The 25,841-nt window shown below is 49.8% G+C and overlaps 2 protein-coding genes across 2 annotated transcripts in view; one reads left to right on the top strand and one right to left on the bottom strand.

The window, feature by feature from the left end:
- Ccdc85c (coiled-coil domain containing 85C) overlaps positions 1 to 5,403 on the top strand; it is a 69,892-nt gene extending 64,489 nt beyond the window's left edge. The window contains exons 4-6 of the mRNA XM_028764473.1: positions 1,038 to 1,133; positions 1,667 to 1,765; positions 2,553 to 5,403. Of these exons, the coding sequence (XP_028620306.1) occupies positions 1,038 to 1,133; positions 1,667 to 1,765; positions 2,553 to 2,642 (285 nt within the window). The 3' untranslated portion in view covers positions 2,643 to 5,403. The remainder of the gene's footprint in view (positions 1 to 1,037; positions 1,134 to 1,666; positions 1,766 to 2,552) is intronic.
- A 242-nt stretch (positions 5,404 to 5,645) lies between these two features.
- On the bottom strand, positions 5,646 to 25,490 carry Ccnk (cyclin K). The gene is made up of 12 exons (XM_028764495.1): positions 25,349 to 25,490; positions 23,225 to 23,256; positions 17,932 to 18,178; positions 17,223 to 17,304; positions 15,465 to 15,596; positions 14,165 to 14,270; positions 13,560 to 13,617; positions 12,714 to 12,883; positions 12,120 to 12,388; positions 11,694 to 11,727; positions 9,086 to 9,160; positions 5,646 to 6,925 (listed from the first exon to the last, which is right to left on the bottom strand). Exons 3-12 carry the CDS (start codon positions 18,126 to 18,128, stop codon positions 6,300 to 6,302), a joined length of 1,749 nt encoding a protein of 582 aa, XP_028620328.1. The 5' UTR covers positions 18,129 to 18,178; positions 23,225 to 23,256; positions 25,349 to 25,490; the 3' UTR covers positions 5,646 to 6,299.
- Positions 25,491 to 25,841: the final 351 nt, after the last annotated feature.

Genomic DNA, 25,841 nt, shown 5'->3' with positions numbered 1-25,841 from the left:
AGGCAGTCCCAGTTAAAGGGACCATGCTCAACTCTGGCCTTCCTAGATTCCCATTGGGGGCGGAGCTGTGCTGGCACTGGTGTCATCAGCCTGTGAGGCCCTGGTGAGCATCCTTGATGGGTGGCCAGAGAGAAGTGGGCTTGGTGGACAGGCTATCTGTGGAAGGCCCTGGGCCTAAGGACAACCATAGAATCCCTACTGGGCCTGTATGGTGGCCTAGCCCAATGGCCATGGCTGGACAGGATTCAGTCCTCTTGGGCCAGCTTCCTTGATTGCTAGGAGGAGTCTTGAGGGCCCAGGTCTTGCAGAGGGAGTAGTTTTGTCTTCAGGCTGATTCCCCAGCCACCAGGGTACAGCCATCCAGTGCTCTGGCTGCAGAAGCCTCCCCTTCCTACTTGTTCCTGGGCCACTTCTTGGTGTTTTCTTATTGCCCTGTGGTCCATAATCATAGCCCAAGGCGGAAGCCTTTGCTTTGCTCCTGGTCACAGGAGGGAGGGGTCACGTGCTCTAGTGGATAAGATACCCAGCTTCAGAAGGACTGGGGCCCCTCCTGGCCCAGCCTGCTCTCTCTTCAACCCTTACCTTTGAACTTGTGGTCAGTAGCTGACTCACCACGCTGGTGGCTAGGACTGGGCCAAGGGGCAGGAGCATGGCTTAGTTAGGATGGATCAGGTGGGCTTTGGACTTGGACAGTGGGGTTGAGCCTCGGCGTGCTGAGTGACATGAGTCTTCTGGCTGTCTCAAGATGCTCGTGCTTCATCTGCAGAACATGGTCTTGCGTGTCCCCCTCCTCCCCCACACTCCCTCCTTTTGTTCTGCAAGCCACCACAGAAGAGGTGGCATGGCCAGGAAGCGTGAGGCCCAGCCAGGCAGATATCAGCTCCTAGGATACCTGCCTATCACCCATGCCCCATTCCAGCTCCCCTCTCCTAGCCCCTATGTCCTCCTGGTGGCTTCAGGTAACTCAAGCTGGTGTTTATCCAGTGACAGGCATCTGGGACCCAGCCGGGGGCTCATCTGTGCCATTCTTTCCCCAGGGCCCGGCCTGCCCCGTACCCGAGCTGCCCTCACCCCCTTCCACCGTCTACAGTTCGGCAGGACAGAAGCCCGAGGCTGTTGTGCACGCCATGAAGGTAAAACGAGCCATCTGCCTCCTCCCAAGCACATGATGGGACCATGGGCTCATGGTACCCCAATCCCCACTGGTGCCAGCTCGGGGCACTTTGGTTGGGGGGGGGTGGGAGACTGTGTCCCTGTTGGTGGCTGGGGCTGCAAAGTTGCCTGGAGTACCGTGGGTGGGACTTGTGCTGGCTGTAGTCTTGAGCGTGTCAGCTGTCTTCTCAGCCTGAGGTATTGCTGCTGAGGGAACTGGTCTTGTGCCTCTAGGTTCAAGCATGCAGGTTCCACTGCAGTGTCTAGTGCTCAGCCCTGCCCCAGGGCTTTCCCGGTTTCCTTTGTATGTGTACTACGGTCCTCACCTACCCTGTGCACAGACACTCAGTCACAATGGGAGCTGGCAGTGACTGCCATGTCCCACGTGGATGGGTACAGGCTGTCAGCCTTTGGTGGCTCTTGAAGCAAGCCCACCTGAAGCCCCTTGCCCAGCCTCCCTGGTTTCCCTGGTAGCAGCCCTTTGCTGGTCTCCTCCTGACCTTTTTCTCTTCAGGTTCTGGAAGTACATGAGAACCTTGACCGGCAGCTTCAGGATAGCTGTGAGGAGGACCTGAGTGAGAAGGAGAAGGCCATCGTTCGGGAGATGTGCAACGTGAGGGACTTCCTGGGCTGTGGCTGTGGCTGGGGCTGTGGCTGTGGCTGTGGCTGTGGCTGTGGCTGGGCCTGGCCCTGGGTCTGGGTCTGGGTCTGGGTCTGGCCTGGGGCTAGGACTGGGGCTGAGGTTGGCCTGGATCTGGGCCTGGGTCTGGGTCTGGGTCTGGCCTGGGGCTGGGCCCTGGAAGTGTGGCTGCCTTCTTCTCACTCGCTCAGCTGTGGCTTGGGGATAATGACTGGCTTTGGGAGTCCTGGCTCCACCATACCTCGCCCTTCAGAGAGGCCCCTGATTTATCCCTTCCCAGTAGTGCCAGGCCTGGGACTCTGGACAGAGCCTGAGCTCTGGCTTCTTTGCTCATTGGTGCCCCCTGGTGGCCTCTGGCCATGCGAGTGGAATATTCTCTCCCACCTCCCTCTTGTCATCTCCACTGGACCCTCATAGAAGCCAGCAGGAGAGTGGTTTCATGGGGTCTGGACCTGGGGCCTAGGTTGGGTAGGATTCCCTGAGGTGCACCTCATGTTGTCTCCTGAGTCTATGGACCCCACTGGACATCTTTAAAGATAAGCTCAAACCTAGCAGTAGCCTGCTTGGGGGTCAAGCATGACTTTGCCAGAGGGTAAAGGCCAAGTCTCAGCACCTCTCCTTCCTGTGGCCTCAGCTTTCTCTCCCAGCTCCATGGCCCTGAGGACATGGGTGATTTTTGCAGGGTGGTAAGGCAGTAGGTGGGTGAGGCCATTGAGTAGGTTTGGGGCGAGCCCTCCACTTACAATGTGTCTCCTCACAGGTGGTCTGGAGGAAACTGGGGGACGCTGCCAGCACCAAGCCCTCCATCCGGCAGCACCTGTCTGGTAATCAGTTCAAGGGGCCATTGTAGGGCCATTTCTCCGTGGATGTGGACTGGCCCTCCCTGCCTGGAGTCTGAGGCCCTAGACCTGGCAGAAACTCTGGTCTAGCCACCGTCTTTTTCTGTGGTGAATTGTACATAGGACACGGCCCACCCTGGCTTGCCCTGGTGTGACACTGACAACCAGGCCTCCACCTCCTGCCTCCCTCACCAGCAAACCTTGGGAAGACGAGAAGCCACTTGCCGGCTCACTGCAGCAAAGTGGCCAGGCAGCCTGGCTCCCCGTTTGAGCTCCATGTTGTTCTATTAGCAAGAAGCTTTCAAGACTCCAAACCAAGGGACTGTCTGGGGAGATGCCCTGCTCTTGGTAGAAGTCCCTCAACAAGTATTGTAACTTGCTGTCCCTTACACTGGACAGAAGCCACCAGAGCTGGAATTGCGACACGGGTGCCGCTACCTTTTCTGCTACCCTGCCCGAGCCAGGACCCTGGGCCATGGAGCCCTGGCTCCCATGTGTCCGTGGCTGGCTGGGAGCTCAGGGTTCCCTGTCACCTGAGGGGGTCGGTGCCCAGCCACCCCGAAGCCAGCTGCTGCTCATTGGCGTTCACCTCTTCAGTGACGTTTCTCTGCCCATGCCAGGCTTAGCCACTTCTTAGGTCTCTCCTGCCAGGTTTTCCTTTTTCTGGTTTACAGCAACATAGGAAAGTCCTGGAGAATGTCCGGGCTTGAGCTCGGCATTCTCTATGGGCAGGTAGAACTGGGCTACTGCCCTGGGTCACCATCAGTGTGACCCCCACCCCCTCGGTGAGCTCTGGGTCACTACGGATGGAGCTACGGGAGCCGCCCCCGATGAGTTTTCCCTGGGAAGGAAGGGGCATGACCTGGTTCTGGCTTTAATCTGCTGCGTGGTCTTCAGCGAGCTGCTCAGCTCTTCTGGTCTCCCCCACCCCCCAGAGGTTCCTCTTGGCTTTGCCCGCTCTAGAAACCACCCCAGTTAGGTGGGCCTCTGTCCTCCCAATGGCTGAGCTCCTGTGGTAACCTACCGGGAACATGCTAGGCCAGGCTGTTTGTCATGCTGTCTCCTCACAGGTCACATCTGAGCCTTAGCCCCTCCCTCCAAGGGACCTGGGGGTCAAATGCGTGCTCCAGTGCACGTGTTCACCCCTCAGACGGCGGGCGACGCATGACTGACAGGGGTGCTCTCTAACATGGTGTGAGGAAAAAACGAGGGCTCGGGTGCTTTTGTGAACTGAACACATGATACCCGTAGGAGGCCCTGGCACCCTGCTGGCATCCCTCCTACTGTGTATTTACATCACACCCATCTGCTGTCCTCACGAAATGTTACTCAGAGCTCCATGCAGCAAGCCCAAAGAGCTTGTCCTCACCTCAGGTCCCTCCCATACCCTGTGAGCAGAGGGGACAGGCCGAGAAGGTGGGTGGCATCCTTGCTTCCCAACCAGCCAAGGCCCTTGGGTTGTTCCTAGCACCTTTGCTGCCCACACCCTTGGGTCCCACACTCTCAGGGGAAAGGCCCATAGCCCTCAGTGTGCCCAGTGAGTGTTGTATAGGGCCTGTAGGGGACTGGCCTACTGCTCTGGCTGTTGGCGTCACTGGGAAGCTCTTTCTAGAAGCTGCTGTATGATCAAGGGATAAAACTTGGAACTCTATCTGCTGGCCCCGGTACTGGGCGATTTCTAAGTGGGCTGCTGGGCGGGTGGGACTCTTCCTGGTTCTTTTGAGGCCAAGGAACCCCAGAATAATGTTGAGGTATGTGGGTCCACACAAAGTGGGAGCCCAGTCAGAGAGTCCCAGTCAAGTTTGTATCAGGATAGCTTAGCCACCTCTGAAATAGCAATAAGAGTTCCCGAAACCCGAAGATGGGCCGAGAAAGCAGAGCCTAGAAACAACCTTTCCCTTTTGGAGAGGTGTGACCCTGTCCCCAATGCTGCAGAGGCATCCTGGGAATCTAAAGAGAGTTTCTCGTAGACCCCCTCTGCTCTTGTGCAGGGTGGATTAAGCTACACCCCAGCCCTTAGCAGTGGGCTGGTTCTCCAGGACAGCCTGTATCATATCTCAAACCTAACAGGAGAGGCCAGCAGCAGCCCGGTCGAGCCTTGGGCTGGGCAGGGCATGTGGTCTCCAATGACCCCTCCCTTCTGGAGCCTTAGCCTTCACAGTGCTGACTCTCCATCTAAGCTCACAATATGCTTGTACTGGCTCCACACCCCCACTGTGACAGGCCACCCTGCCCCATCTCGGTGGCCTGGCCTTTCCGGAGTCAGAATCTGCTGAGCACATACCCATCTGTCCAACAGCCACACGCCAGTATTTAAAGACAAAGTGACCTTTCATTTTTCTTTCTTGAAACTTGAGAGGAAGTGAGATACATACTACTGATTTTTTTTTTTTTTTAAAGAAACAAACTAAATGCATGGCTGCAGCGTGGCAGAGGTGTCTATTTTCATACTGTGGGGGAAAGTGTGCTGCTTTTGGGAGGGGCTGGGACGCCTTGTTTCTCTGCCCTGGGCCAGTCTTGTATAGGAGTTGACGGGAGTGCTGCAGCTGCCCCCTCCTGCCGTGGCTGTGCAGAGCTGGAGCCTGTGGACTTCGGCTGTTTCTACCTTCTATTGAACCACTTTGATTTGTGGAGAGAGAAAAAAAAAAATAGAACTTTTGATAGCGTGGTAAAAGCATTGATTTGAACTATTTTAGTAAGAGGAGTAACATATAAGATTGTGACAGTGTCTACTTTGAACTAGATAATAAAGGCCTCTTTGTGAGCCTCGGAGCTGGCGTGTGGCGTTTTCTTCCTGTTGTGAGCTGACGGCTGGTTGGGCAGACAGTGAAGACTCTTGCTGGACAGTGTAGACCACTCATGGTTACTCTTAGGCCAAGAACAAGAGCATTTCCAGCCCCGACCCTTCCAGAAGCTTGTGTAGCCCAGAACACCGGTTCCTCCAAAGGAGGCACAGGCCATGGCACAGAGCGACCGGCGCACAGACGCTCTACACAGGTCACACACAAACAGGGTAGTTTCAGAACTGATTTTATTTGGGTAACTGACTGAAGGATTCTCATTTGTAACCAAGATGGAATTCACAGTATGTTGTTACATTCACGCTTAAAAAATATCTCTCTATGTACAAGACTTTTGCAAAGAGATGTAAACATACATTATTTTCCAAGTACACACCTCCTTTCTCCCCGGAGGGAAGGAGACAGCCACCTGGCAAGGCAGCACCCCCAGATGACAACAGAGGACAGTTACAAGCTAAATGGGGACTCGCTTCACCTACTAGGGGCCACAGAGAAAAGCCACAGAATGGAAGGACAACAGCAGACAGGAGGACATGGATACCAAAAGTTAGTTCCCAGGAAAATTAGGCACTGATTTCTAGAGGGTCAGTCACTCCTCACTGAAGCTGTTAACTGAGCCAATGTGGCTACTTAACGTCTTCACTAGTATAAAGTAACCCAGCGCAGGACACAGACGGCATTGGAGACTGGATGTGATCACACCACAACAAGCACTGCCCAGGGCACACAGTTCACCCCAGGGCCACCCCTCCCTCACTGCAACTGTCTAGCATATACAAGGAACCCTGCTGCCGCCCCCTCAGTCTACTCTTCAAGTTGGAAAACAATTCTCAAAAGAATAAAAAAAGGGGGGGGGAAGGCATCACGTTATCTCATCCAGGCTGCCCGCCCTAGCCCCCCAACAGGCGGCATGCCCGGTGGGGGGATGGGTGGGGGAACAGGGGGCTGCCCCCCAGGGGGGACAGCTGGAGGTGGGTAGCTGGCTGGTGGCAAACCCAAGCCTGGAGGAGGGTGAGGAGGGACTGCGTGAGTTGGGGGCAAGCGTGGGGGTGGGGGTGGAAAATTGGGGTTGTAGGTAGGGGGAGGGGGAGGGTAGCCTGGGGTAGGGGGAGGAATGGTGGGTGGGGGGAAGGAAGCTGGGGGTGGAGGAACAGGAGGTGGCGGTGGGTTGGGAGGGTAGACATGGGGGTGGTAGGTTAGGTGAGCAGGTGGCCCGTAGGCTGGGGGCAGGGCACCGTAGGAGGGCCCGTCCGTCTTCATCATGGACTGCAGGCTCTGGTAGCCCTCTCCTGACATGTAGGAGCTGGTGGTGGACATCCCAGTCATGTAGCTGGAGGGCGGTGGGGGCGGGGGCCGGTGTGGCAACGGTGGGGGCTGGTGCACAGGGGCCGGGTGGGCTGGAGGAGGGATCTGGACTTTGGGGAGGTCACTCGTTTCCACAGGACCAGTTGCTTCAGCCTCACCTAAGGCAGGAGCGAGGGGAGGCTTCCGGTCTGTAGAAGAAAGAGATGTCAATGCTCAACCGGAGGAATGGTGCAGCTGCTGGCCCAAGTGTTCCGGAGTAGGAAGCCCTGGTACCAAGAGGACCAAGCAGCTTTTAGGTACCCCCTGGCAGCCTAACTCTTCATGGGCACTGGGGGAGGTACTGCCACCTCCCAAGGCCACTTTACTGTAGAGCGAAGAATGGCTACTACCTCTGTGGCCCAATAAGCCTAGAGGCCATTCGTTCCTGCCTGTGACCCATCCAATAGGCCTTCTATACTGTCCCCAGCGGGGCCAGATCCTCTCTCCCATTACTGGGTACACAAAGCACAAGCAGACTCAGCCCAGCTCATCTCTCCTAGCACAAACAGCTGGGGCTTCTGACCAGTCTCCACTCCTGAATCCTGAGCCTGTCAATGACAGAGATGACAGAAAAGTCAAACGGAAACCAGCATTCCACAGAAGTGGCCTTTCTGTCTATTTTACTAAAAGGACAAAGATCCAGAGGAGGAGCAGTAGCGCTCCTGAGACCTGAGTCCACAGTGACCGCAGATCTGCCCATGGCTCAGAACTAAAGGTTCTGCTCCCCGAAAACCTCACTGTAGGCTTTGGCTTGTGATCCCTGGGTCATGGTTAGACCTCTGGAAAAGATCCCAGAACCCTCCACTCCTAATCACTATCACAATGCACTCAAAAATTGTGTCCTGGGCTGGAGAAGTGGCTTGGGAGTTAGGAGCGCTCGCTGCTCTTGCAGAGGACCCAGTTACCAGCACCTACACACAGAAGCTCACAACTGTCTAACTCCAGTTCCAGGGAATCCAATGCCCTCTTCTAACCTCCGTGAGAACCAGGCACGTATGTGTTGCACAGACACACAAGCAAGCAAAGCACCTGTACACGTAAAATAGTGTCCCTTCACAAAGCTGTTCAGGAGGAACACCAATCCCAGGAGAAACCTGCTGGCTACAGACACCCCCTAAAGGGGAGTGAGCAGTCAAGAGCACTGCCAGCTCTCCAGGAGCCCTGTGTGAAAGACCGCTGCTGGGTCCTAAGGGCAGGCGGCACAGATTTAGTGTGTCATCAGGTCTTAGAGCTCTGCTTCTCTCTGCCACTGATGACTCCTCTAATCTTACAAAGACAGCTCCCACAGACTCCCAGGGACTGTCTGAGGGAGTACCCACAACATAGCCCACTCATCTCTTTGCTGCCACATCTCCCTACAGAAGAGCAATGGTTGCAAGGTCCTGGTCTTAAACCAGGTCCTTCTGGAGCTGATCTGGCCCAGGTACTGCCTATGTCCTGGGCTGCTCTGAACAATAACTCTTGTGCTCTGCAGGGTAGGGACAAAACCTGAGGTACCTATAGTAGCTTCTGTCTCGCCCTGAGCACGGGCAAGAACAACTTGCTGGCTTCCTTCGGCTCCCTCCATGTGCCACACCCCACCCAAGCTAAGCACGGCACTGTGGACCACTCACTGAGATGCTGTGCCTTTTCAACTGGGGACTTGGGATTGTGCTCCAGGTAGAACACTTCACTCCTATCCTCACAGACCTCAAGCGTCTGTGATTGGATTGGAACAGAGAAAGCTCCTCGTCAGCTGTGTGCTCTATACGAGCTCCAGACACACGAGCTCCAGAGCTGGAGCTGTCAAGCACAGCAACCGTCTGTGAGTGCACCCAGCTATAAGAAGCATAGCGCCCTGCACACTCCAGCTTTCCTGAGCCAGTTTCTGAAGAGGAAGACAGGTAAAGAAAGCTGTCTGGGAAGTCTCCCAGTCTCACGTACTGCTGAGACCTCTACACACTTTACGTTACTCTCCAGTGACTCGGAACAACTGCTCACTCCTCGTAACACACTGTAACGACGACATCCTGCCAACAGGAAGCAGGTGAGAGACTGCACCCTAAGAGCAACTCTGTCCAGGTCTGGATAAGCATTTCTCAGCCGTTCGTGTTTTCTCTAAAATTCATTTACCTCAGGCAATCCCGTATTTCTGGCTGCAGCTGGTCAGGGTGTGCTGACTCAGCAGGTCTACACCATCTACACATACCTAGCTGGGAGACAGCAGTTTGAAAGGCTCCTTGCACACAGCTACTCTGTACAACCCTCTAAGTCATCCTTCCAGTGGACGGTCCCAAAGGCCCTGGCACGTAATGTCAGCAGGTACATACCTGGAGGTGGGTGTGCTGGAGGCAATGGTGGGTGAGTAGCCTCAAGTTTGGGAATTTTAGGTGGTGGTGGTGGTTCTGAAAGGAAAAGGGATTAAAAAGTCACGATCGCACCACTAATCCTGGTAAGAGTTACAGCACAGCTCAGACACCTCCCCAACACACAAGGTCAGCTGACTGCTTTGTCAGCACATGGCCAGGCCACTCTGTCACAAGTTCTTCAATAACTTGGATGGGCGGTGAGGGCTCAGAAAGTGGACAAGCTCGAATGCAGTATCACGTCACCAGACCCTGGTGCTTATGAGACAATCCTTAAGTCTACTTTCTCTCTCTCAAGTATTGGTTTCAGCTGGCAGTTTGTTAGCAGTGCATTAACTGCGGACAGGGAGACCTGGAGGCACGTGAGTGGAGGAGAGACCTCGAAGGTTGGACAGCACCAAGCCAGGTGCAGGAAGTGGCACCACCTCAGGCAGATCCTGCACTACCAGTTCCCACAGGAAGTGGCAGGTCACTAGACCTTAAGCAGGCAGGAAGCTCATGGGTGACCTTGAGCTTCATCCTGTTTGTTTCTGTGGGGCTTCTATCCTGAACTATAGAGCAGCTCGGCTCTGGTCCTTCTCTCGTTTCTTTCTCACACTGTTGACCACTTTCACAGGACTCCAACACTGGCTAGCTTCAGGCCCAGAAAGCCCTTCACCCCATCCTCTTCTTCCTCAGCCCAGGGGCCCTCCCTGTGGTACAGGTGCACTCTTTCCTTTAGATGTTTAGCGTTAGACATGGTGTCACTATGCAGCCCCAGGACGGCCTTGAGCTCAGGGTCCTCTGGAGGGGCTGGGAGAATAGGCTCAGCTTGCACAAAGAACTAAACTTCTAGGCCTCAGCTCTCCCCTAGCACCACAGCCCCGACTACATGCTGTGCCCCTGGACCCGCAAGTGAGCATCTTTCTTGACCTCATCTCCCCACAGCCAGGACAACTAAAGCTGTCTCCATGACAGCTGCCGCCAGCTGTGTGAAAGCCACACACCTTTCCCTCCACCAAGTGAAAATACAGGCTATACTATCTCATTTAATATGACATCCCAACACTTTATTTCACCATGTACTCAATAGAAAATCCTATGCATAACTCTATATTCTCTTACTGCACTTGGGAGGCAGAGGCAGGTGGACCTCTATGAGATCTAGGCTAGCCTGGTCTACAGAGTGAGTTCCAGGCCAGGTAGAGCTACCTAGTGAGATCCTGTCTCAAAACAAAACAGCAAAAGGCAAAAGCAGAAGTAACTAAGCAAAGCCTTGAAAGCGTGAAGATTTTGTGCTGACTGTCACAGGATGACAGCCAAGGGCCAGCCTGGCCCCAGTGGCTGTTCTTATGGCTGTACAGCATGGGGAGCTCCCACATCAACAGTGGATCTCCACTGTCTGGCTTGATGGCCACTGCCAAGGTGTGCCCCGGATCTCCCCATCCCTAGGCATCAGGAACCTGACTGCGCATGTGCAGTCTGCACATAGGCTGATCTTGCCACTCACCTGCATGAAACCATCAGCAGCAACACTTACACATGGGCCCCCCGATTCTCCATGGGATCTGCTCTCTGACCCATCTTAGGACTGCAAGCCCGTCCTTTGAGCCCTCTGCGAGGGAGCATTCTTTGCACACCGATGAGCCTCCTCTGCCTGTCTGGCTCCACTCTCCATTCTTGGCTCCCTGCATCGTTCCATCTCAGTGCTCAGGCTGCTCAGAGGCAGGCCCTTCCTTCATGGTCACCGTGGGGCAGCTTCTCAGTCTCCCAGAAGCACAGCTGCTCACCCTGACTGCACACCCCACGTGACACGGGTCACCGCTCACACTGTTTCTTATATACTCAATGCCTGTGACTGGAGCCAAAACTCATTCTCCCGTACTCAACTCCTCATTCTCCCGTACTCAACTCCTCATTTTCTCGTACTAAAGTCCTCATTCACCCGTACTAAAGTCCTCATTCTCCCAGAGAGGCTGAGGAAATACAGCATTAACTTGAAGATCTCACAACAGTTTTATGAATTATTCAGCGAGACCTTCAAATAAGCAACAGGAACAAGTGAAGACGCACCGTGACTCTCCAGAGCTTAGGACACTGACACAGGCAACAGGTCGGGTCTCATTTCCTGTTCTGGAGTCCTTCAAATCCTACTTCCTGACTGTTCCCAGTATTAAAACATATTAAGTGACTTGTGAAAGTACAAATGCCACCAACATTAAAAAGTGCTTTGGCTGTCTTAAGTATCCAGGATGTGAGGGAGCCATCTGTGTCCTCTGGATGCCCACAGGCGAGTCTCTGGCCTGCACTCTTGTCTTCTAGGATGGACTTAATTCATCTCTCATGATAAAGAGCCCTGCAAAAGTCACTCCCTCATGACTACATCTGCACAGGTATTTCTAAGCACATATTTTTACTGCCAGCAATGTCTCTACTTACTGACACCTTTTGTCAAAATACAATCTAAAAATACAGTCTGGTGACGTGCGGAGACAACAGCAGCCTTGCTGGCAGACAAAAGTACTCATGGGCTCTAGATAAGGCTGATCTGCATCTGAGAGTTTGCAGACAGGCGAAACTGAAAACCACTTACCTGTGGCTTTGTTCTCTTCCTTGGGAGAAACCACCTGTTAAGAAAGCAAGCACAGCTGTAAGCGGAGCGGAGCGTGGGTGAAGGAGGGCAGTGACAGCAGCAGAGCATGGCACCCGACAGAAGGCACCCCGTGGCCCCTCGGTGCATGTCAGACTGCTGCCATGAGGGAGACAGTGCCCCACCACCAACTGTACAAGTACTCCAGGCCACACGAGACCGGGTCCCACAGGGTTCAGAGGCCACTGTGAGAGAGGCAGGGAGGCTGCAGCAGAAGGGCAGAGTCCTCCCAGCTAACTTCCCGACTCTGGATGCACAGTCTAACTAAGTTTCGGCGGGCTCACCTCTTACTTTGGGCATTCACAGAACCCCTTAAACATGTGCTAGCTAGCGTTAAAGTGCAATGCTGCCAACTGCAAGCCCACTCACCACAGCGCGCTTGGCCTGTCGGGGAGGACTGGGCTGAGGGGACGGTTTCTTGGGCTGCTGTGCTTGTTGCTGCTGCTGCTGGGCTGACTGCTGTGAGTCCTTCTGCTGAGGCTGGGCTGCCTCAGAGCCTTGAGATGGTTGGGACTGTGGCACCTGGGGCACTTGTGGTGTAGACTGAAGAGATGGAGGCTGCTGCAGCTGATGAGGGGTGTGATGAGGCATCTGCTGTTTCCCTTGTGAGTAAAGGTCCAGGATTTGGTGGCAGATGTCTAAATGACAGTAACGTTACATTTACCACAAATCAACATTTTAAACCAAATTTTACCTAGTAAAGAAAATAATCACCTCTAATTCTTACAAGAACTAATAGGCAGCAACTGCATTTTGAACTTTTAACATTTTGAACATTCACCCCCTCTTTGCTGTGTATAAAACTGGGCTCTATGTTTAGCTCATTAAGCCGCATGTGCAGACAAAAGAAAATCATATTAGATAACAATAAAGATGCTATTGAAAAACCAGGACAGCAAATGGTCTGGGCAAGTCCACTCACTCTTCCACCACCATTCTTAGGAAAGCTCGCCGTGCCAGTACCTTCCAGAACATCAACAGGGACATCCTGAACGAACTGCTCCCACCATCTCCTGTACATGGGTTTGGACGTCCACTCCTGGATTTCAAATTTGCACAAACGTCCCGCAAGGTACATGACTGCGACAGCTATGATTTCCGGCTCCCATTGCAGTGACAGGGTGGTGCAGAGACTGGGTCAGCAGGGACAGAAAACGATGGTTTGTGTTGTGATAGCTAACACTCATGACCAAAACAACACACAGAAATTAGATGTCATACTTAGCAAGTAGTCAGTTTAACTCCCTACGAGAACCAAACACATTACGTATTGAGAAAGAGGTTTGTAAGTGTCTGAACGAGCTGCTGTACGCCATGGTTACTGCCTTGCTCTTTAGAGACAGGACCGCAGCCCACTTCAGAATGCTGCACAGCGGGACAGATGGGAGCAGGCTGCGTCCTCTGTCTAGCTTAGAGAACCCGGACAGTGCTATCTGCAGATGGACCAGCGTCGTTGCTCAGGCAGCTTCCAAGTCAGATTCCAGAGGCTTCTCTGCAGGCCATGGAGTGCAACTATTAGCAACTCCAGCCACTGGCTCACTAAGGACATTTAAAGCTCTAAAACCATTACAAGAGACAAACGGCCCTGAGCTGTCCAGCACCTGCTCGTTACACAGGCTTCACTTCCTCCAACAGCACACTAAAGCCACAGGTGAGGGAAACCCATGTGGAGAAGCAGATGACCTGGAGTCAGCTCTGGGCAAGTCAATTTCGTCAATTTCTTCTACTTTAAGAGATGAGAGATTTGGACTAAATGGTCCATATACTTGAGTCATTTAAAACATCAATTCAAGCGTCATCTGAACATACCTGTCATTTACAAATGTCCATGCCATCTGAACCAACTTCTGAATTTTGTTTTTATCACCTAGAAATGGGGGCAAAAAGGGCAAGTTACTGTAAATAGTGGAAAAAAATAACTCATAGGAAGTGACAAGAAGTTACTAAAAATCTATTGTGTGTCTGCAGAGCAAAGAGTTTCTGTATAGAAAATGACATCAAACGCCACAGGCTCACAGCCTACCTCTTGGCACTCTTTCCGTGACCTCCACTGAGCAACCATTTATGGGAACCATGGCTCCAAGGCTAATTTTATTAGTCTATTTAAAATCCTGACTCATTTCCCTGTCTCCTATCACTTGGCAACAGGGTGACAGAACCTGTTTCTGCATAAAGGAAAAGCATTAACAGCTCCACGGCTGCACGGGCTGAGTGAGCCATGCCCTGGGTACACGACACACACAACTTTTTGTTTTCCTCTTTTGAGAAACAATCTGAATACTGTCAAACGAGAAGACTTGATTTCAGAATGCCAAGACTGTATGGAACAACCGGGATGCGGTCAGAGGCAGAGCACTTGCCTCCACGCCCAGCACTACAGACAACACGTACCACCCGCCCACCCGCCTCATTACCTTTGAGCTGCTTTGCATATTTGAGTAGGAACTGGTACGGATGCTCTACTTGTAAATCAAACTTTATGGTCTGCAGTAAGATCCTCTCCAGCACCATGACTTCTTCCTGTGAACAGCAAGTGTGGAAGAACTGATCACGCCCATCCGCCTCTCTCTGCGGCTCCCCTAGTCTACTCCAGCAGCCCCCTGCTCCTTCCCTCCTCCATCCAGCCTGTTACATGGCACACAGTAGTGATCTAAACCACCCGGAGACAGGACACAAACTAGTCAGAGACAACCTAAAAAAAAGCCAAGGAGCAAAACGCCTTAGTGGCATTATTACGGCAAATACACAGGCTACCTTTGAAAACCAGACCTTTAAGTTTATCGAGCACATACACGTATGTGCATACATGATGTGATGTGAGTTTGTCCTTGAGTGTATGTCTGTGTATTTGGAGATCAGAGAACATGTGGCACATGGCTCTGGTTTTGTGTACTCGTCTTTACATAGGTTTTGGGGGTTAAATTTAGGTCCCTAGACTTAGGGGACAATAAGCACCCGTATCCACCGAGCTTTCTCGGTAGTTCCACTTTTGTTTGGAATTTTGAGGCAGGCGCTCAGACTGACCTGGAACTCACTCTATAGTAAGGCTAGTCTCAAACAGTGATCTCCTGTCAGCCTCCCACTGGAGGTGTGATCCTCTCTGCCAGCTGGACCATAGATCATTGAAAAATGCAACCCCGGAGTTCCTTCCCACTGGATGCCACATGAGAGAGCAAACATGGCTCAGGAGCCACACTGTGTGCACAGGCCTTTTCATTTCCAAGATTCAATCATTCCTAAAATTGTTACAAGCATGGTTCTTTCCAGACTCTTAAGAAGCAAAGACACAGGGTGGTCAGACGGTTCAGCAGTTAAGGTTCCTCTTCTAAGCCTGACCACCTAGGTTTGAATCCCGGTACTGCACTATGGATGGAGAAAGCCAACCCTCTCTCTGGTCTCTTCTGACCTCTATAGGCATTCACGCGAAACAAATACAAAATGAACAAAGAAGCAAACGCAACAGTGCATGTCTTGAGCCAGAAACAATCCAGGTGTGGACCAGAGTCGGCTGAATTCATGTGCTGCCAGTTCCTCGGGTGCTGTCCAGCACATCAGGAGTACTTGGGCAAGCCTAGGCCATAAGACTTTCCCTTACAAGGCCAGAGAGGCTTTTCCATAAGGCCTTCTCTTAGGAACCCAAGCACCAGCAGGCACTGTGGCTGGAGCCCTTGCTAGCACTCCTGGTGGTTGGATCTGAAGGCGGGAAATCCTTACCTTTGGGTCATCTCCAAACTGGCCGAACTGGACATCATTTAATAAACTACGAGCCGTTTTGATGATATCTTTACATTTTTTTGGTGTTTCTTCTACTTTCCCAGCCAGAAAGAGACAACAAGCTCCTGTCACCTAAAAGAAGAATAAATGCTTGTAACTGGTTAGCCGAGATTCCATGGGGACAACACAAGAATGTTTTGACCTTTACAGTTAGCTAGGCCTCAGTCTCCTTTCCCCAGTTCACTTCCAAATATCCCAACACTCTAAAAGCCTGAGGGACACGTTACATCCCTAAAAATGAGTGGCTCTGTAAAGCAGTTAAATTCAGTCTTCAGGTTCTGCTTCATTAGTATAGCACTCGCCTAGTATGCATGGCACCCTAGGTTTGAGCTCCCGGCCTGCAACAAAAAGAAGAAAAATGATTTTTCCCAGATAACTGTCATAAAACAAAGAAAAGAGAGAAAGGAATGAAGTCCTGGGATCAATTTCCTCCTTCTCCTGCTCTGCAAACAGCAAGTTCAATCTGTCAGTCCACACTTGCTGGCCTTCCTGCTATGATCTAATGTGTGGACCCCACTCTGCTCCCCAATTTACATACTGAAACTAATCCCCAGAAGGATAGGACTACTGTCCTTCTGGAAGAGGTCTGAAGGAGTCTGTACCTCCCTACCTCTCCCTGAGGACACAGCAGGAAGGCACACTTCCTATGAAGAAGGGGCTCTTACCAAACACTCCATCTGTCAGTACCTTGAATCTCCAACTTCCAGGTCTGAGAGAAATTATGTTTCTGTTATAAATTACTTAGTCTAAAGTTTTCTGTTACAGCAACAAAGGACCAAGTCAGAGTCCTTCCAGTTGCTTCTGGGTCCCTTTAAATCTCCACAGCATGCTTGTCATACAATTCCGATTGCACTGGACGTTAGACACTCTGCCAGTGGCTGAAGGTGACACCGCTATTGCTTCCTTTAAGAACCTCACAAGCCATCAAGGGGACAGGTACTAGAGACTTACTCAGGTATTAAAGGTCTGACTCAGCTCACCTTTCCATGAAGGGTCTTTTCTCTTACATGTATCAGTATTTTGCCTGCATGTCCGTATGTACAACACATGCATGCACGTGACCTTGGAGGCCAGAAGACGGAGGCATAGTTCCTGAAACTGGAATTTCAGGTGCTGGGAATTGAAATGGGGTCCTCTGTAGGACAGTACGTACTCCTGGCAAGCCGAGTGGAGCTCCTGACTAGCTGGTTGCCTCCTTCTGCACCTGCTTGAGCCATTTCTTTTCATCTGCTGTCCTAGCCCATCTCCGCCGTAAGCACTGGACACAAAGCTCTCTCCCGGCCCTCACCCTCTCCCTTGCGTGAGCTGATTCCTAGACATGATCACTATTCCACTTGAGGACCACAGTCCATCTGCACAACTCAGTCACAGCCTCACTTAAACCCAGGCAGTATGCTGGGGAAGATAAAAAGCAGACGTAGATGGCTACAGATATGTTCTTAGCTAATTCAGAACAGCCATCAACAAAACCAGCCACCTAGAAAACCGTTACAAAGTATAGTAAGACTATTGTCCATACGACCCACAAAAAATAAAGATTTCAACAAGGTTAATTAGAAACAACACAATTCAAAGTGGAATTTGTTTATGTATAGCATGTACCACATGAAAACAAGCACTTTCTGGAAAGTAAGATGAAAAGACCCACTGGCTATTATCTCCAGTGAGTAGAGAGAGCAGCATGCCAAATTTACTTACGTATCTTGGAAATTGTTTGAAGGAATGAAACATATAAAATCGGTGAAAATAAATGATTCCAGTTGCCAGGGTGTCATAGTGTCTGTCGTTCTGGTTAAGGCTTTAGCTAGGAATGGCTACAAATTATGTTCTTAGCTAATTCAAAAAAGCAATAAAAACAGACAACATCAAAAAATCAGCTGCCTAGTAAAACAGGAATCTTAGGGTATCTAAATTCTAGTGTCAGAGTGAAACTGCCAAACTTGAGTTGTGGCCACACCCCCTCCCCGCCCACTAAGACAGGGCTTCTCTGTGTAGCCTTGGCTGTCCTGGAACTCACTCTGTAAACCACCAGGCTTCAAACTCAGAGACTGGCCTGCCTCTGTCTCCTGAGTGCTGGGATTAAAGGTGTGGGCACTGCCACCACCACCACTGCCACCACTGCAGTCCCTGCTGCTGGTGCTACCGTCCAGCTCAGCTTGAGCTGTGGTCTCAATAGGGTTGGCTTTCTCCCTAGGTGGCTATTTGCTCAATAACTGAACATATACATTTAAATGATAAATCAGAGACCGGAGAATCCCTGAATAGCCAATTAGACAACTTGTACTTCAAAGGTACTTAAGACCTGTGCAAATGCAGATAAATGACTGCACACTTATCTACAATAACTAATCTAATTCTTGGTGATGGGGAGTTTATTCACAACTGATCGCACAGAGATTCAGGATACAACCCTAAACGTGTGCCCACATCAAAGATGAAGCGAGCCCCCTCTCGGCGGTACCGGGCCTCAGTGGCTGGATCGAGTCCTTCAAGTTGTGAGGGTGTATGTGCCAAGTCCTTCTTATCCCAGTACCAGCATGGCTTGGTGTGGTCCAGGTTTGATGATGTGACTGAAGGGCTTGAATTTTCTTTGTTCTCCTTCATTTATTGAAGTAGGTGGTTCTTCCCCAATGGGCCTCGGGAATGTTTTAATCCTAAGAGAAAGAAAAGATGCAAAATTGTAAAGGATGCCACATTATTAATAATTCTAATTATAAATGATCTACAACCAGAAATCATGGCTGATGCAGGACCCCTCATCCCCTAACATACTACTGATCGCTAGCTAGAAGTTCAGGTTATCCGCTCCAAAGTCCACCTGATACACATCCTAGTTGACTCCAGTACTGATCAATCTGAGCTAATGGTGGTTTAGGACAGCATTCCACATCCTCAAGTCTACAGGGTCAAAACTAAACACAATGCTGGAGGAAGCTTAAGTACAGCCTCCTTGCTTCCTGCCTCCCCCCGGTGACATGAAGCCTCTGCTGCTGCCTTAGGTTCCATGCTACAGGACACCCTGGACCTGTCCGACACGCTATGGCATGCTCCCACATCACCCATCTCCACCATTAGCACCCAGTGGTCCGATTTCAGTTTTTACTTTACTTGTTTTGCTCATGAATGTCACAGGATGGTTTAACTCACACCTACACAAAGTCTCTGGCCTGTGGGGAATGGGGTGGAAGTGGTCCATGAGGAAACCATCTCCTTTAGATCTTTTTATTTTTCTACCACTCAGCCTCAGGTTGACAGAAAATGGAAGCTAGGTGCTTACCCAAGGCTACCACAAGTCAATGCCTTGTAAAGTGGCTCAGAAGCAACACTTCTACCCTGGCAGTAGAAGAGCTCCAAATGAGGTGGTGGGATCAGGCAGTCAAGTGAGCAAAGACTCAGTTTCAGGTTCAGGCCAGAGGCCTACCATCATCACATCTAGGGGCCTGCAATCATCACATCTAGAGGCCTACCATCATCACATCTAGAGGCCCGCCATCATCACATCTAGAGGCCCGCCATCATCACATCTAGAGGCCTACCATCATCAGATCTAGAGGCCCGCCATCATGACATCTAGAGGCCCGCTATCATGACATCTAGAGGCCCGCCATCATCACATCTAGAGGCCCGCCATCATCACATCTAGAGGCCCGCCATCATCACATCTAGAGGCCCGCCATCATCACATCTAGAGGCCTGCCTTCATCACATCTAGAGGCCCGCCATCATCACATCTAGAGGCCTACCTTCTTCAGGGATAGTCTCATTTCTGGTGGAAAAGCACACATGATGGAGCAGAGCACTCTGCTCCTGGCACCTGGCTGTTCTAAAGGGAATCTAATCTGTCCCCCAGCAGGAAGAATTAAGTAGCTGGAGAAGGCATCTGTTTGAGTTCATAATTTACATGCTAATGTGAGACTGACTGCTGACTTAGCAACATAGCTAAGACAATTCCAGAAACCATTCTATTCAAACACCCTTCTCACCTCCTGACCTGGCAATTATCCAAGTTTAACAATTTACTGCAGGCAAGGCTGGGAGAAACTAGTGGTCTCCTAAGTTGCTGGTCTGAGTACAAAATGGCACAACTATCACGGAGAGAAAGTCGGCATTATCTAACAAGGACACATATTTGCTCTTTAAAACCTAGCAATCCCACTGTTAGGAATCTTCCTGAAGACACCATTCCAAACATGCAAACATAAGCACAGAATTATTCATGGTAGGGTCATTTACAAGGACAGCTCAAACATTAATAAGAAAAACAGGGTCTGGAGAGATGGCTCAGTGGTTAAGGTCACTAGCTGCTCTTCCAGAAGACTGGGATTTAAGTCTTAGCACTCACATGGTGGTTCACAACCACTTAATTTCAGTTCCAGGCATCCAAAGCACTCTTCTGGCCTCTTTGGGCACTGCATGCATGTGGTGCAGACATATATGTAGGCACATGCTTATACACAAATACAATAAAAATGCAAGTTCAAAAAAAAGGATTGACCGTATAAAATAAAGAACAAACAACACATGAGCACACAGTTATATCTATAAATAAAATCGATCCATATGCACTGATAGCTATTATTAAAAAAAGGAACTATTTTAAAGTGCTCAAATGTAGAACTCCTAAGAACTTGCCACAGTACACTGTATGATGGGGTGCAGGACTGAATCAATACGTCTGTCTACCTACATTGTGTCCTTGCCCTCAACAGGCATCACCAATATCTGATCATGCCTTCAGACCCGACTTCAGCTCACAGTACGTGGAAGTAGTGGTGGAGCAGGTTAAATGGCACAAGGTGAGGTGCTTGACAAGAAACACGATTTGAAGGCCAGGCACACTGGCTCACACCTTCAGTGCCAGCACTCAGGAGGCAGAGGTGAGGATCTCTGTGAGTTTGAGGCCAGCCTGGTCTACACAGCGAGTTCTAGGATTATATAGAGATCTTGTCTCAACAAAACAAAACTAAAACAGCAAAAATTAAAAAAGACACATGATTTGTACTCCTTCAAAATGCTACTATCATGAGAAATCAAACGTCAGGAGGGAGCACAGGAAACAGTACAATGTGCAAGTCTGGAGTAGATGCTGTTTTATCAAGCTATCAAAGAAAATCTCAACATTTAGGGAAATTCAAAATATGGACTGCATATAGAGGAGAATAGAGAATTACTGTTATTTTTTAGGGACAAAAAATATTTACTATATTATAATACAGCCAAAGCACTTCGGAGGAAGTGCCTGCAACATACTTAAACTTTGGTTGAAACACAAACAGATGGCAAATAAGGCAAACAGCCATCTGTGTTTAGTGCCTGTCAGAGGTAAACAAGTAGTCACGGTGCTCTCTCTGACCCAGCAGTAAGTCAAGGAGGGAATCAGGTGAACGCTTCGGGGCCAGGAGTCCTTACACTAGACTGGAATCCTAGAGTAACCAAGAACACCTGAACATAAGTGCAGTGGTTTAGAAATCAAACCACTTACACAGAATCACGACACACATAGGGAAAAGTACAATGACTATCAAGAAGTGAGGTGCCTGAGCGACACCACTGACTGCCAGTCAGGCACTGTCTACCTCCAAGCTTGCCACGTTCCTTTCCTAGTTGTCATCCCCAAAGACAGCCACACGGCCGCCCTGATCCTTTAGTTTGGTCTTTAGGACTTCACAGACGGACCAAGAGAAGGGAGGAGAAGAGAGGGCGACGGGGGGGGGGGGCGCGGGGAGAGGGAGCGGGAAGGGAGGAGAGAGAGAAGAGTGGGAGAGAGAGAGGGGAGAGGGAGAGAGAGGAGAGAGAGAGGGAGGGAGAGGAAGGAGGACAGGGGAAGAGAGAAGAAAGGAAAAGTTGGAGAAAGGGGGAGGAAGTAGCTCCTAAAAGAGGATCTTGGGGCAGCTCCACACCTGTAGCCCAGGCTGGCCCAGCATTCACAATCCTGTTTCAGCATTCCAAGTGCTGGAATTTCAACTATCTATCACCATAGCTTGCATAATTTTTTTTCTCCCATCCCCTTCCTTCTAGAGTCTCTCTATACAATCCTGGTAGTCTTGGAACTCACTATGTAGACAAGACTAGCCTCCAACTCACAGAGATCTACCTGTCTCTGCCTCCCAAGTGTTGGGACCACATACGTCGTGGCATTTGTTTGTTTGTCTTACATCTCTTATATTACTTTATTGTATATTTTTATTTTAATTTCAAAGTTTACTCTTGTGTGAGTGTGTGTATGAGAGAGAAAGAGAGAGAGAGAAAGAGAGAGAGAGAGAGAGAGAGAGAGAGAGAGAGAGAGAGAGAGGGAGGGGGGGGGGGGGGGGGTGGTGGTGGTGGTGGTGGTGGTGTTTGAGTTAAGAGTTGGTTGGCTATGAAGCTATGATCCAGTCATGGTTCAAAAGTTTGTAGTAACCATGTCACATGTTTTCTTAGTCTCAGAAGTTATCACTGAGAATTTCAAGTTAATGGAGCCAAAGACAGCAAAGAGCATACAGAGTTAGCAAGTAAGTTAGACACAGGCCTGACGTGCTGACTCTGCCTAAGGTCCTGTGCTTCCTCAATCTGCACACTACTTCGTGTCTGTAAATGCAATAAGGCTTTGCAGACACACTTTTGTCAGGACAGGTCTTCTTCATCTTATAGTACCCGAGTCTATAAACTAAACCATTTTTAGTAAGTTATGCTTTGCCAGCTTGGGTCTATTCCCTCTGCCTTTACAAACTCTATGGATTTACGAGCCTGAGTAGCCATAGACCTTGTAAATAGGTAGCCTTGGCAGATTAATATTAACTTAGATAAGAACAGTGAACCATAGGCAGAGTCATAGTGACCTGTCCCCTGAACTCACCCAGCTGATACCCTGTTCTGAAAGATATCTGTACTCCCCCTGAACACCCACGCTCCGGATGTGATCCCCTTTCCCCAAGTCCTGCCTTTTTGTGTTTATAACCCCTGTGTGAGTAAGTAAAAATTATGATTTGATTTTAAAAAATAAATAAATAATTTAAAAACAAAACAAACAAAACAAAACCAAACTCTATGGAGCTAAGGACGTAGCTTAATGGTAGAATGCTTGTCTAGTCTGTCATAGACCTAGACTCGACTTTGAGCACTGCAAAGACAACAAAAATCTCAGTATCACCTAGCATGCTACTTATTTTTACTACATAGCCTGTGTGCATTTATTACATTGAGGAGCACTGTTCTTTTTATAAGATTTGAAGCCATGTGTCTGTGTGTGGGCATGTGCAGGCACCAGTAGAGGCCAGAGGCTGGAGTTACCAGGTGGTTGTTGAGTTTGGGTGCTAAGAGCCAAAGTTGAATACTCTTCAGGAGAAGTAAGTATCTCTTCTTTTCTTTTAATAACTATACTCCATACAAAGGTTTTTTTTTTTTTTTTGAGGGGGGGTATGAGGTGTTTGTTTGCAGGTAAGTCTATGTACCATGTGCATGCCTGGTACCTTTGGAGGTCATAAGTGGGTGTCAGATCTGTTGAGATTAGCGTTACAGACATTGTGAGCCACCACATGAGTGCTAAGTCATGAGTGCTGGGTCCTCTGAAGAGCAGTCACTGAGTCATCCCTCCAGCTCCCAGTATACAGTCTTAGTTTTTGAGGCATTACTCTAGCTGAAAGAAACATGGTTCTTAGATACTTTTTTCCTGATTCAAATATCAATCAGAGTAAGGACAAGACCACAACCCCATAGCTTACCTTGGAAGATCTTTCTTCAGGCCAACATCAACCTGCCAATCAACAAGTCTGGGTTAGTAATATGAACACAAATCAACTCAACCGCATCCTATCTTAGATACACATACGCTTGAAATCTAAATGTACTTATGTTCAGCACCCCTCTATTCACAGCGGAATAAACTCTGGTGTATGCATATGAGGGTGGGGTCTCCTCCCATGATGGGTAATTATTGACTTGCCCTCGATTACTTAGCAAACAAGGATTTTGGCAACACTAACAGCTTCTCTCCCCTCCCCCTTTTCTGTTTTTGAGACACTGCCTTTCCATGTAGCCTTGGCTGTCTTGGAACTCCATCTGTATACCAGGCTGGCCTTAAATTCAGACAGATCTGCATGTCTCAGCCCCCAGGTACTGTAATTAAAGATGTGAGCCACCACCTAGCTGACATTTACAATTTTAATCAAAATCCTTATCAACATTACTAAGGCCATTACCCAACTGTTATGATTCATCAGCAATATAGTTTATTAAGTATCATATAATGTTCTGGTTATTGGGGCTTGAAAGCACTACACTTTCATGGACTCACCCATTGAAAAAATATAATGCATACCCACAATTGCAAGATGCTGCCCAATTATTCTTTAAACAACATATATCAAGATTATCACCAGTGTGAAGTTTGTCTTTAAAACCTAATTTTAGCCAGTCTTTAGCTAAGATTCATGGCACATGCCTTTTAAATTTTAACCTCAGCATTCTGGGAGGCAGAGGCAGGAGGGTATCTTTGAGTTGGAGGCCAGCCTAGTTTACAAAGAGAGCTACACACCAGCCAGGGTTATGTAGGAAGACTTTGACTTAAAAAAAAAAAGCCAGTCTGTAGTAACTGATTTTAAACACTGAATGACTTATGAAAAGCTGCGTTTTACTGGTAGTCCAAAGTTAAGAACACCACCAAGACAAGACAGGGGGACCAGAGCCATTACAAAGTTCCCTTCAATTACTGGAGGTCAGGCCTCTATCCCCGCCTTGGCAAGATTAGATTTGTCACAGCCCTTCTATACTTAGAGAAGGGAGGAGATGTCAGGGGCAGCCCTGGTTACACACTGAAGGCCTAAAATCAGGCATAGGCCTAAAATCAGCAATAGGCCTGTCATACTTGGTGTATACTAACACCAAGTCTTGGGTCTCTGTGGAAAAACATTGAAACAGATGGCTATAAGCTATTGTAAACAGGCAGCTTTTGTGGAAATTTACCAGCCTGAGTAGTCATAGACCTTGTAAATAGGTAGCCTTGGCAGATAATACCAATTTAGATAAGGACAAGTGAATCAGAGGCAGAGTCATAGTGACCTGTCCCCTGAACCTTCACCCAGCTGATACCCTGCTCTGAAAGATATCTGTACTCCCCCTGAACACCCACGCTCCGGTGTCATCCCCTTCCCCACGTCCTGCCTTTTTGTGTTTATAACCCCTGTGTGGATAAGTAAAAAATACGATTTGCTCTAAAAAAAAAAAGAGGAAAAAGAACACCACCAAGTATACGTTACGAAGGTTAAACTGTTTAAACGTTTTTCAGATTAACATATAGATGCAGTTCTCAACTTACTAAAGATCAGTTCCCCTAACACCAATCAAATCACCCAGGAGAGGATGACGTCTGGGTAAGAACGAGTCTTACCCAGAACGAGGAAATCCCTTTTTATTACTGGTCCTATCTTTGTTCCATGGTCCAAGAGTCATGGAACTCTCTTCAAAGTCTCAATCCTAATTAACAGAGGGATTCACAAGCCGTGGATGACCGGGTCAGTCTGAGACAGGGTATGTGCGTGTAAGCCCCCTACCCTCTCCATCACCTGCTAGGAATTCCCCAAATCGCAACCACTTTCCTCTGCGAGGTCGGCTTCCAATTCTAGGCATTAGCGGCGCACCCCAGAGTAGCAGACCCTCTCCCGAAGCTCCCTCGCCTCCAACACTGCGTCGCCTGCTAATTTCAACGTGCATCAGGGATTAGAAGGAAGGCGGTGGAAGCCGTGAAGCCGGACGCTCCCAGAGAACCCAGGCAGTAGGGATATACCCTACTCAGACCACCAGGTGCGCGGAAGGTGGGCGGCGCTGCCCGGGGCCAGCTAAATACTCACCCCTCGCCTCAGGCAAAACCCTTAGCGACGTCTCTCCTTCCTGACAGCAGCCATCTTGGATGTGGAACGTCGAGGCACTACGTCATTACCCTGCGTCTCGAGACGTTAATGAGCGACTGGAGGGGCGGCGAAAGTCAGGTGCCTGCCAACCAATTAGAAGAGAGTAAAGCTTACTAAAAAAAAAAAAAAAAAAAAAAAAAAAGAGAAACAAGTCTACCGTCAACTCTCCGCCCACCCTGCGGCCCTGTGGACTGCGGCCCGTAGGGGGAGGGGAAACACTCGCATACACCTTCCCATCCGCCCCGCCCCCTTGGCGAAAGGGCGTTCGGGAGCAACCGAACCTGTTAACGGAACTTTGGCCCGGAGGCGGAGTCAGGGAGCCCAGCGTTCAACCACAGCTCCATCGTGGGTGAGATCTAACCAATCGAATCCTCGGATATGGCTCCGCCCCTGTTGCTGATGCCCAATGGCTGAGCAGTACCTTGGCTGGAGG

This window comes from Grammomys surdaster, unplaced genomic scaffold (assembly GCF_004785775.1).
Source record: "Grammomys surdaster isolate TR1022 unplaced genomic scaffold, NIH_TR_1.0 144, whole genome shotgun sequence".
Taxonomy (NCBI): domain Eukaryota; kingdom Metazoa; phylum Chordata; class Mammalia; order Rodentia; family Muridae; genus Grammomys; species Grammomys surdaster.
Note: the sequence above shows the minus strand (reverse complement) of the source record. Positions and strands in the feature narration are given on the sequence as shown.

Coding starts and splice junctions, on each gene's coding strand:
- Ccnk (XM_028764495.1), bottom strand. CDS start 18,128: ATGAAGGAGAACAAAGAAAATTCAAGCCCTTCAGTCACATCATCAAAC. Junction 17,305..17,931: donor GTGGGCACACGTTTAGGGTT/GTATCCTGAATC, acceptor CCAGAACGACAG/ACACTATGACACCCTGGCAA. Junction 12,389..12,713: donor CCCTGTTGATGTTCTGGAAG/GTACTGGCACGG, acceptor ACTGTCATTTAG/ACATCTGCCACCAAATCCTG.